Genomic DNA, 11468 nt, shown 5'->3' on the forward strand with positions numbered 1-11468 from the left:
CAAGAAGACTTTTCTGACTATACCAGTATCACTAAAGCTTATGCATATGAAATTTTTAAGAATGCTTATGCCATCCCACTTAAATAATAGCTAAATATTTCAAGGGCAACAGTGGACAACAAAAGCATCTATTGCTCGGTACTGTGTGGTTTTCTTGGGAGGTGGGATGGGGGAGGCCTCTCTAGGGCTTCACAGATATAAATCAAATGCAAAATACAGTTTAGAGTCCTGTGCCTGTCTTTTCTGTCATTCAGTGCAGTAACCTCAACATGTTATTTCTATTCCAGAGAGGCCAAACACAGTCTCCACCACCCCCAAAACCTCCATCTCCTAGCTTTGAATTGGGTTTATCTAGCTTTCCTCCATTACCCGGGGCTGCTGGCAATTTAAAGACCGAAGACCTTTTTGAAAACAGACTGTCCAGTGTGGTAATAGGAACGTCAAAAGAAAGAGTGAGTAGCCGGTGTTCATTTTTGTTGGGAAAACAAAGAATTGCATACCTCTTGTTTTCAGATTTGGTGGCTTATGCATAGAAAAAACTTAGGGTTTTTCATGGGTCATAAGAAATGCTTTTAAAAAACAGCTGTCAAGTGATGTGCCACTGCTTTCTTCACTTATGTCTTACAATTTGTTGGGTATTCTCTTTGAAATGGTGTGGAATATGAGCACCAGTATAAGTAGGTGTTAATAGCAGAGATTAGAAAATATGCTCTTTGCTGTTCATAATTGCCTCAGGCTTTTTGATAGACTCAGGTGAAAAATATGTGATAAATTTTCCTCCCGTTTGAAAGTCAGACTTGTGAGTTGTATATAAAACACTTTAAAGTGACAGAGACAAACTTTTAAGCACTGAAATATAAAGAAGTTCCCTACATAAACTCAGTACACTAGGCATCATAGCTGGAACAAGAACTGTTACCAAAACCAGCTGGATCCCAGCGTTGTCTTGTCATATTGCTTGGAAAGATAGAAATATATCAGAATGACTTGGCAACCACTGCTTTCTAGATGTAGTAGAGATACAGTTGAAAATTAATGTTCAGTAGCTGTTCATAGATTTCATTCTTAGAACTGTCTCTGCCATGCCATCTGTGAGTGACAGTATGTTTTCCTCCATCAAGACTCATATAATCCTGTGCACTATGGAACAATCTAGGCTATGGAAGTCTATATTGGGGTTTTTTGCTAGCTCTAATTTGTGTTTTTGTAGCTGTACCACAACTGAAGAAGTTAACCCCTGGATATAGCAGTGCAAAAGCAACCTGATGAAACACCAAAATCTCTCTCTCGTGTCTCATCTCTAAAACCAGTCTATAGCAGAAGTGTTTTCTTTGGTGCCCACGTACCAGGGGTGGGTAGGGAGGCCATTTGTTGGTAAAGGAGAGAGGAAGCAGCAAGGCAGCCTGCACCTAAAGCAGTAATTGTGCAGACAAGCCATCTATTTTGTCTCCTGCAAGTGGTAATAGGGACAAGTACATTCCAGGGTTGCTTTTAGGGGGAATATGCATGACAGTGCCATGGTAAGAGCAGTGTTTAATTTACTGTCAGCCGGTACTCCAGACTGTAGTCTGTTCTTGGCCAAGATCTAACTATTTTTAAAGTATTTTACCTCTATTATTTCTGAAGTGTTTTTTGACTGTCATATTTCAGATTTAAATACAATTCCAGCACTTGCTATTTGATACTTGTCCTGGTTTCAGCTGGGATAGAGTTAACTGTCTTCCTAGTAGCTGGTACAGTGCTATGTTTTGAGTTCAGTATGCAAAGAATGTTGATAACACTGATGTTTTCAGTTGTTGCTCAGTAGTGTTTAGACTAAAGTCAATGATTTTTCAGCTTCTCATGCCCAGCCAGCGAGAAAGCTGGAGGGGCACAAGAAGTTGGCACAGGACACAGCCAGGGCAGCTGACCCAAACTGGCCAACGCGTTATTCCGTACCATGGGACGTCCCATCTAGTATAGGAACTGGGGAGTGGGGGCCGGGAATCGCCGCTCGGGGACTGGCTGGGTGTTGGTCGGCGGGTGGTGAGCAATTGCACTGCGCATCATTTGTACATTCCAATCCTTTCATTATTGCTGTTGTCATTTTATTAGTGTTACCATTATCATTATTAGTTTCTTCTGTTCTATTAAACTGTTCTTATCTCAACCCACGAGTTTTACTTCTTTTCCTGATTTTCTCCCCCATCCCACTGCGGGGCGGGGGGGGGGGAGTGAGTGAGCAGCTGCATGGTGCTTAGTTGCTGGCTGAGGTTAAACCACGACAATACTGCAGCTGAAAACCCGTTGCTCCTCCCATTACAAATCTAGTACTTGCTTTGCACTCTACTTATTGTATAAGAACTTACACTTCTCCCCTGTAGAGGCAGTCTTAATATCAGTCAGGCACTGAGGTTTTATGATAGTGCAATGCACTGTTACATTGAAAAGCTTCCTTTGATTTCCCACTTTTTCCGGCTTGCATGAGTTAGTCTGTACCATTGTGTGGAGGAAAAGGATTGTGCTATCTTTCCTTGTTGACGTTATTAAGGAATAAGATAACAGCAATTGGCTCTAAAGAGCAATTGTGTTCTACTATAAAGGTGTTTGAGTTAACGTTAGAATCTTGCTAATGTATATAGGCTGCTTTTCACCTTGATCTCAACATTTTTTCATGTCAACTGATGTAGAGTGACAAAGTGCCGAGTAGAGTTACACAGTGCTACTCTTGTTTTATAGATGGGCAAGTCCAGTGCACAGAAGCTGAGTGAACTTAGGTTGTATAATTTCCAACAGTTGTTATCCAAGCATCATATCTTATGCTTTTTGCTTTGTGGCACTCTTTTAGATGTAGCTCTGGGGAATGGCAGGTGTTAATCATCCCACATTTTCTAACGAGGAAACTGCAGCGCTGTCAGATCAGGGGCTGAGTGTTTTGGCCTAGGAGCAGCACTTGCATATCTGCTTGAGTTGAAACTATTCACACTTAACCATGTACCTACAAGTTTTGATGACCTTGGGCCAGAATGCTCAGCAGCTTGCAATTGCAAACCTTTGCACATACTATTATAGTGAGTAAAACTATAGAAGCTGTTCTTTTATTTCTAAACATGCACCTTTTATGGTTTTACTTTTACTTTGAGTAAAACTAGGCTTAGATCTACTGCAATAATCTCTGCTACCTGTTTTAAAACAGTGTTATCAAGTACAGTATTCCTTTCTAACAGTGACCATAGGAGCCTCATGTTTTATTACCTTTGAATGGTGGCTGGGCTGGGGGAAAGGGGTGGCTATCTTGTTCCTCCTGTGCTTGTGTTCTCCCATTGCTCTCCCTTCTGCACCAGAATCTGTTCTGGTTCTAGAGTTAGGTCAGAAAAACTACGAAGAACGTAGCACTTCTTAAAACAAACAAAATGGTTATAAATGTCAGAAATACATTTTTCAAGATACAAAGCCTTCTTTCTTTCTCTATTCTTATTTTGTGACAATTTAAATTCATGCGTGCATCTTGAACCTATTTGGCCTTTATCTGGAAGCACAGTATCCATTGGCAGTAGCAGAATCTTTTGAGGGCTATGGAAAAAGTCTCTTTTGCTTGGTAGCAAATCACACTATAGCATAAGAAAGGGACTTTTAAATGATGGTCATATCCTAGTTTGCAAAAACTTTTTTTTTTTTAAGGTTAGGTGTTTTTAGCACCAGCTATTGGGATGATGCTGAGTTAGAGCTTTGAAGGTGACAGTTATAGGAGACATTTGTGTTAATAGGCTAACTATGGTTATGTGAACAGGCACAAAGCCTACTTTGTCACCAGCAGGTGCAAAGTTCCCAGGTTGAAAGAAGTGATTTTGCCATCCAGGTATGTCTCAAAGGGAACTAAGCTTCCAACTTTTGGGGAAAGAGCCATAGTGTGTGCTTTATTTGTCAGCATTTCTAAATAATTATAAAAGAAAAAACTTATTTGTTACAGTACATATATTGGATCCTTCTGTATCTTGCTATAGTTAATTTACGCTTTTATAAATCAACTTATAAACTGTTTCCCGATTGTGTTAATTTTCAGACAAACCATATTAATTTGATACTATGATTGCCCTTCTGTGCCTTTTTTCCTCCTTCAGAACATTAATGTGGATGCAAGTACAAATACTATTCCATCGGGAATTCCTCGAGAGCCGTTGTTGCCAGTTTCTTCTACATTGCCCAGGACGTTTGAAAGGTCTCCTTCGCCATCCCAGTCTTCTGAGTAAGCATTTAATTACATGGCTATAACTATTCTGCTCTGAATCACATTCGCATTCTCTGTCATCAGAAGGCTAGGTGGAACACTGTAAAGAGCTATTAAAATCTTAATCAATGAAAGAAATAATTTTTTGCTGTATATTGTACTTGTAAAGGCAATAAAGCTTAATTTCTGAACAATATCATAACAGTGATTCAGTCGTAACAGTCATTCAGCAGACAAAAGTTTAGTGTTGTGTTTTAGTCTCTGCAAGTATTTAAAAGTTTAATGAATACCTGACTGTATTGTATTTAGATAGCTTTGAAGCATAGCAAGTAAATCCACGATCTGTGGGCAGTACTGTTGTCCATACAATAAAGAAAGTTTTCAGTAAGACTTTATTTGGAACCTGCAAATCAAATTGAGGTGTTTGAGTAACAGGAGTAGGATAACTGAATAACCAAATATTATCAGAATGTCACAAATTACAAGTAGTGTCAAGTTCCACAGGAATATTCTTTTTTAATATTTGATAGCATTTTTAAATGCAATGCTAGTCATAATGTGATAGGCAAATTATAGCTATAACTTCTTATAGTCATACTCAAAGTTTTAGACCAGTTATTAGATCATTCATCTATCCTGAAGTTTCACTTTTCATGAGCTTTGCTTCCTGCTGGATGCTTACAGGGACTCCAAGGTTGTGGATAAACAGCAGAGAGAGACACAGAGTACAGAAAGGCTTTCTTCTTCCACACTCAGTACTGCATGTAAATCGGTACAAGTCAATGGAGCTGCCATAGTAAGTGACCTTATTATTTCACTTTCTCTTAATGATCCAGTTTGATGCATTTAACAGAATATTGTTTCCATTGCTACCCAGTGTTGCTTAATCATACGATCCCAGCATCCTTAAATTTGCATGTTGGTGGCCTCCTGATTACTCGTATGATACAATTATGCAATTAACAGTGCAAAACTGTTCACGATAACTTGGCAAATGATAGCTCTTTATCTGAATTCTCTTCTTGATAGTATCCTTGAGGTAGAAGCATTAATACATATGTTGATATTTAAACCAGAATATTCATTGTCTTTCAGCTGTTTCAGAGTTTTCTTGAATTGGAAGTATTTTGCCCTATCACAGTACTCAATTTTTCTAGCATACCTTTTTGCGTTTTGCCTTGTTTTGAACTTTATTGTCTCTACAGCTTCTGTAAACTTCATACTCTAGCCCTCATCTGCATATTTTAGTGCAGCAGTCTTTTGGGACAAAGACTTTTACCCTTTTTGTTCATAAAAGTAAATAAATTTTTTTCCTCAGGATGCTTTGTTTAACACTGCTGTTCTGTTTGCTTTTGATTTCACAGGAACTGCGAAAACCTAGTTATGCAGAAATTTGCCAGAGAACAACTAAGGATCCTCCTACATTGCAACCCCAGAAAGAACAGAAGCCAAACACTGTAGCATGTGGGAAAGAAGAAAGAAAGCCCACAGAAACAATAGAGAAAAACAGAGAACCTCCTCCTGCAAAGTCACATCCTGGACAACCCAAAGACCAGAGGAGACAGTCAGGACGCAGATCGTCCCCTCCAGCCGTTGGCAAACGCTTAAATAAAGAACAGAATACCCCTCCGAAATCTCCTCAGTGAAACTAACACCTGGGAGGGATTTGAGAAGAGGTCTGCTTCCCACAAATTAAACCCATGTTCCCACTAAGATACCTGAGAATGAGTTGCTGGTTAGGAGCTTGCAGTGATACTAGGCATATAACAATGCCTGCAAGTTATTTTTCTGTGAAATACTTTTTCCCCTCTAGAACAAACATTCTATTTTTCTGGATATTTCTGGATAGTTGTTCTAAACCTTACATTTAGGTTGGTGCTTAATTGGAGGTGAAGCTTAGTGTGATTATTTTTTTTCAAGATGTAAAATATTTGTCTTTAAAAAAATCAACTTTTTATTAAGCCTCTCTGTGGCTGTGTGAGTGCAAGCTCTGTATAGTGAGTTTTTTCTAAACTGTTAAGCAGAAATGTGCTGCTGCAATATTTTTAATAAACTGGTCTGCAAGTACATATCTAAAGTGTCCAAAAGACTGATAACGGCAGCTAGTGTGTAGAGTGCAAGGAAGTAGATGTATTTTACAAATTAGTATGTGACCTTGAAGATTTTTTTATTGGGCTGCTGTACTAAGTGTCAGCAAATGAACTTGCACTTTTAGGTTAAAGGAGTAGTTGTTTCTAGCATTTTTAAAAATTTAATCTTTTTTTTGATGTTTTGCACACACAAAATGAATCCTACGGAGCACCATAGCAGTCTTTCTAAAATATTTCCTTTTTTGACTTACTGCAAGCAAGTAACCATCTTCTCACTCCAGAATAAAACTGATGTTATAATTTGCAAATACAAAGCACATTGTGAATAGAAAGAATTAAGTCTGTGAGCTTCTATGGTGGTGAAGCCTGTTAGTGGATGTTATCAGGAGAAAGCACTGTAGCCTTCTTGTGATAACCTTAGCTTCCCTGTGCTTGTAAGGGAGTTAACTGAGTCAGCGCTGTATGTTCTGGTTACCCCTGTGCTCTGTGTAGACTTTTTTTTAAACTCTGCCCCAAGTGCTCTTTGAAAGAGTTCATATCTTAGTCAGCCTTGTGTTGACATCTTCCTGTAACTACAAGCATTGGCATACAGATTTAAATTTTTTCAAGACGTGAGATAATGGTGTTTGTTTTGTGTGGTGGAGGAAGAGATCCCTGCTATTTACCTCTGGGATGAGGTTTCTCACACTTATTTACTTTAGAAGTGATGCGCTTTCTGAAGGACAAGGATGCACTAAATTAGCAAGTTTCTAATAAAGTTGAATATAAATTATTTTTGTTTTAAAATGCCTAAAGTTTTTCTTTAAGTGTTTAAACTGCAGGAAGTTCAGACAAAACTCATTCCTGCTGACTATGACAGTACAGTTTATTCCACAAAAATGTTTATTTAAACAACTGATTTTTTTAAAGAATTATTTCCATCCAATATTTAAAGACTTGAATTTTATTTAAACTTGAAAATGACTTTGCCTTAACTTTTGTACAAGACAGCTTAGAGTTAATGAGGTCTGACCCCGTGGAGGGTTAGCGTGAGTGGAATACAGAATTACTCAGTTACAGTATGTATCTATTGTCACTGGTCTTACTGGGTAAACATACTGTAGTACAGGAACTAGCAGCAGTTTTTGTAATATACCTTAAAGATCTTAAACAGTTGATCTTTTTCAGATTGTTGAAAAACCTGTAAATGCAAATAGTCAATACTGTATTAAATATGTGCACTTGGAAGTGTGTGCTTTGCTTGTACAGTTGTAAATAATCAGAACATATAAAAAGGTACCCTAAAGAAAAAATCTGATAAAAATTATTGATATTATAAATGTTGCTGTTGAGCTGGATGTAGATAAACTAAATGTTGTGGTTTGAATATTACTTTAATTTGTTGTTTTTTCTTTTTCTTATTTTATTCTGGTGTGCTGAACTGACTCTGCCTCTTCACTGCAAAAGGGAAACGGAACGAAAGTCTTATTTGAAAGCCCTCAAATGTTTTCCTAAGTCCCTCTAAAAACAAGCAATTTAACCAATTCAAAAGTGTTCTGCAATGTAAATAGTGAATTTCAGCAGTCAAATTGTAATTTTAAGTCATTAATAAAATCAAATTTAATTGGAAAAAAACTTTAGACTGCTACAAAAATATACACGAAGCTTGTCTGCTTTCAAGAATATCAGTGCTTTCCTTAGTGTATGATTCCTAGAACTGTAAAGTAACTATAGAAGTTGACTCCTGATAAATTTCCTGTTACAAGCATCAATTGGTAACTAGTTGACCTTTTAAATCCAGCCTGTTGTATGCTGCAGAATTGGTCAAAATAGGGCATGCTGGAATCGGTTGATTTTTCTTGTTTAAAAAGCACACTTTGTGAATGCTGTGGGAGGAGATAGGACTCTGACAACATCACCAAAACCGCTCAACTAGTTCTGTCATTGGATTTTTAATATGCTTCTCCTTTCCCCAGTGGCAGTGAAAATGGTAGCTAGATTTGTGTATGGTTTAGGCTGGCTGTATGATTCATTTTGTTTGTCTGCTGCAAGTGAAAGGCTTACCAGCTGCAAACAATCACAAGTGGTTCCTTACAGCGACTGTGTACAGCTAGTCATAATACTCAACTGGTACCTAAGGTAATATAGAGACCAGCGGGATGTGTTGTGCTGTTCTAATGTATTCTGCTGCCATTTGTGCTAGGTCAATACACTGTAATTACTGCTTACCCAGCAACAGTCTGTTGCATCGAAAGTTTAAACCTTCCTCTGATGTGGTTTTTATAGCTTTTTTTAAAAAACAAAAAAAGTGACATGCCAAATAGCTGTGTAATATACAACCTATCCTTACTGCATTTCACTTTGAGATTTATTTTTTTTCCACTCGGTGACAAAATGGAGTTTTTGGAGTAGAGTTGTGAAGTTGCATGCAGACTGTTGCTACGATACATAGAGAGATTAAAATGAAAAACCTCCCAAAAGCAGTAGCTGAGTTAAAGGTTCAGGGGTACAGTAACTAAAATTGGCATTTTACCTTGTAGGACTGTGTGGTGACGCTTTTCATTTTGAAAACAAGTCAAAATGGGATCTGAGACTCTTCTTCCAGGAATTTAAAAAAACAAAGATTGCTTTTAAAACTTAATGTTGTTTCAGATCAGTCCCCCACCATGACACTGTCCTTTGCCACTTAGAAATCTGTGAACAGTGGCAATTTTTTTATGTTGCTGCATTATCCTTCAAAGACTTCAGCAGTTGGCATGGAAAGGCCCTTGTTTGAGTGTGGTGCAGTGTATCACGAGCAACAGCTGACTGTAATGGTGCATACCTATCTCTGTATCTCCTTCTGCTAGCTACAGTTGGGGATTTTTATGTGCTTTGTAACCTATTACACTAATAGCAGCAGACAATCGAAGATTTCTAAGGAGACCTAACAGCTGCCAATTCACGAAATAGAAGTGTAATATGGGAGCCTTCCTGAGGGTTTTTGTTTTTGTTCTTCTTCCATTAAGACTGGAATCAAGCTTACATGTAAACTATCAGTAATTTAAGTTTCCTTTTGTGTCATAAAATGTAAAACTGTCTAATTTGAAAAAAATATGTAGGTTATGAAAAATAAAGATTTAGGCACTGTTGAATTCCTGATTTTTTTAATTAAACCTTTCTTCAGCAGTATTTTTCATTACCTTTTGTCTTTTGCTCCCATTTTTGGAAATTATATATTTCTAATTTTGGGAAAAAAAATCTTTGCTTGCTTTACTGTTCAGCACAGCTGTTGTAACCATCACCTAAGGCTATGTAGCAGCAGCAAGAACACCTATAATGCTGAAGGCGGCAATATCTGTCTCTATTAGGTAACTGCGACTGGTTAACTCTTTTAAAAGCAAACAAAAAAAGCTGATGTGATATTCTGTTTAGTAGAGGTTATCATCTTCATTAGTGGTTTCCTCAGATAAAGTGTTGGCTTGGTCTTAAATGTGGATTTTAAAGTTTGGGTTAGTGCTTTGGTTGCATGGCTCTTGAATCCAGAGGTGTCCTGGGGTTATTTTTTGCTTTGGCTGGTTTTAGAGGTTATCCTGGTCACACCCCTAGGAAAGAAGAGCTTCTGGGATATCCTCCCTCTAAGTAAAAGATCTATTTTGGAAACACTTGAACCCCCCCCCCCCCCCCTTATTTTTTTCCTAGGTTTGTCTCTCATTCAGCTATATCTGACCAAGTTTAACAATAGATGTAAGCATGGAAGTAGTAACAATTACTGTGTCTGATAAGTGTCTTGGGAAGTATTGCAGTGTTATTCTTCAGGCTGGATATCCTGTAAGCTGGACAGGTTAGGCTGCTTGCTGCTTTATTTCCCCATTACTGTCTGCTCAACAGAGTAGGACAATACAGGACTACCAGTGTACACTGGGCACTGCAACTTTCTCCATGTTAGAAAAGTCAGTTAAACATTAGGCTTTGGTGGTGACGTGGACTACAAGTACTTGAAGACAACCAATTTTCAGCATGGAGTATCCTGTTCTGCCCTTGGAACTCGGCTTTACTTAAAGGGTAAAAATGCATGGAAACTTGTCAGCAATGTTGCCATAATCCCAGTGTGGCTCTTCAGGGCCACCCCAGCTTTGGCAGAAATTGGAGATTTATTTGTTCACACAACAAAATTGGGCAGTGTCCCCTTTGTGCTAGTTTTCCCCAATACAAAGTGATGTTCGATGATGGCTGCACCAACGTTTGTGTTGAACAAATTGTTTCGTTTCCTCTTGGGCATGAGGAGGAAGAGTGACTATGGAAAATTACATGCGATTAATGTAATCCAGAGATTACTTATTGTCACAGAAACTGTGACTCATTGCATTTTGATGCTAAGGCTTCTTTTAGAAAAAAAGATTTTATGAAGTTTTAAGTTTTCTAATATGCTTTTACTTCACAAACCTCTGGAAGTTAAAGCCTCCTATTCTGTTGATTATCATGGCCAGGCTTTTATGAGTGCAACATCTTAAGTCAGGGAAGCGATTGAATTTCAAATTCTGCTCCTTTATAGGTGGAAGTAATGGTACCCACTTCATCTCTGCTTTTGAGAGAATAAGCTATGTAGCAGTATAGAGCCCTGGTGCCATCTGGCTAGAGCAGCTCAGTTACTGCAACACCCACTCTCGGCATGGGTATGCATCTTTCGTATAGTTCAACTTAAGTTGATCAAGTAGAAATTTGCTCCTATTGAAGTGGTGCAAGGAATACTGTTAACTGAACTGTTATGCCAAATAAGCACAAAAATGCTGTGAAGAGGCTGGCCTGCCTGAGCTGTGCTATGTCCTTCCTGTCAGTCGTCTCCCTTGCGTCAGCACACTGGCCTGTCTGAAAAGTAACTGAGAAAGAGGAATAGATCAGAAGCTCTTGTCATACCATCAGCAGAATGGAGGAGGGGACGGGAATATGCCTTCGGTGCCCAGAGGAGACTAGTATGGTAATCGTCCTGGCAGGGACAGTGTCTTACATCAGCCGAAGCAAACTGAGTATCTGTACAACTAGCTTATGACGAATGGAAGGTAAAAAGTTTTGGCTTAACTGTAGCCTTGCTTGCTCAGGTGGACATGACTCAACTCATCAACTTGGTCATTTTTGAGCCTTGTTTTCACAATGGGGAGAAGAAGAGAGGAGAAAAGGTCTGGTTTTTGCTTTAGCCTTTTTGGTTATTCTGA

At 38.4% G+C, this 11468-nt stretch overlaps 1 protein-coding gene across 6 annotated transcripts in view; it reads left to right on the forward strand.

Annotated features, from left to right (window-relative positions):
* LARP4B (La ribonucleoprotein 4B) overlaps positions 1-9410 on the forward strand; it is a 60448-nt gene extending 51038 nt beyond the window's left edge. For all 6 annotated transcript variants that reach the window (XM_052806415.1, XM_052806423.1, XM_052806433.1 and 3 more), the window contains exons 14-17: positions 288-452; positions 4101-4225; positions 4892-5003; positions 5572-9410. In XM_052806415.1, the coding sequence (XP_052662375.1) occupies positions 288-452; positions 4101-4225; positions 4892-5003; positions 5572-5853 (684 nt within the window). In that variant the 3' untranslated portion in view covers positions 5854-9410. The remainder of the gene's footprint in view (positions 1-287; positions 453-4100; positions 4226-4891; positions 5004-5571) is intronic.
* Positions 9411-11468: the final 2058 nt, after the last annotated feature.

This window comes from Harpia harpyja, chromosome 1, assembly GCF_026419915.1.
Source record: "Harpia harpyja isolate bHarHar1 chromosome 1, bHarHar1 primary haplotype, whole genome shotgun sequence".
Taxonomy (NCBI): Eukaryota; Metazoa; Chordata; class Aves; order Accipitriformes; family Accipitridae; genus Harpia; species Harpia harpyja.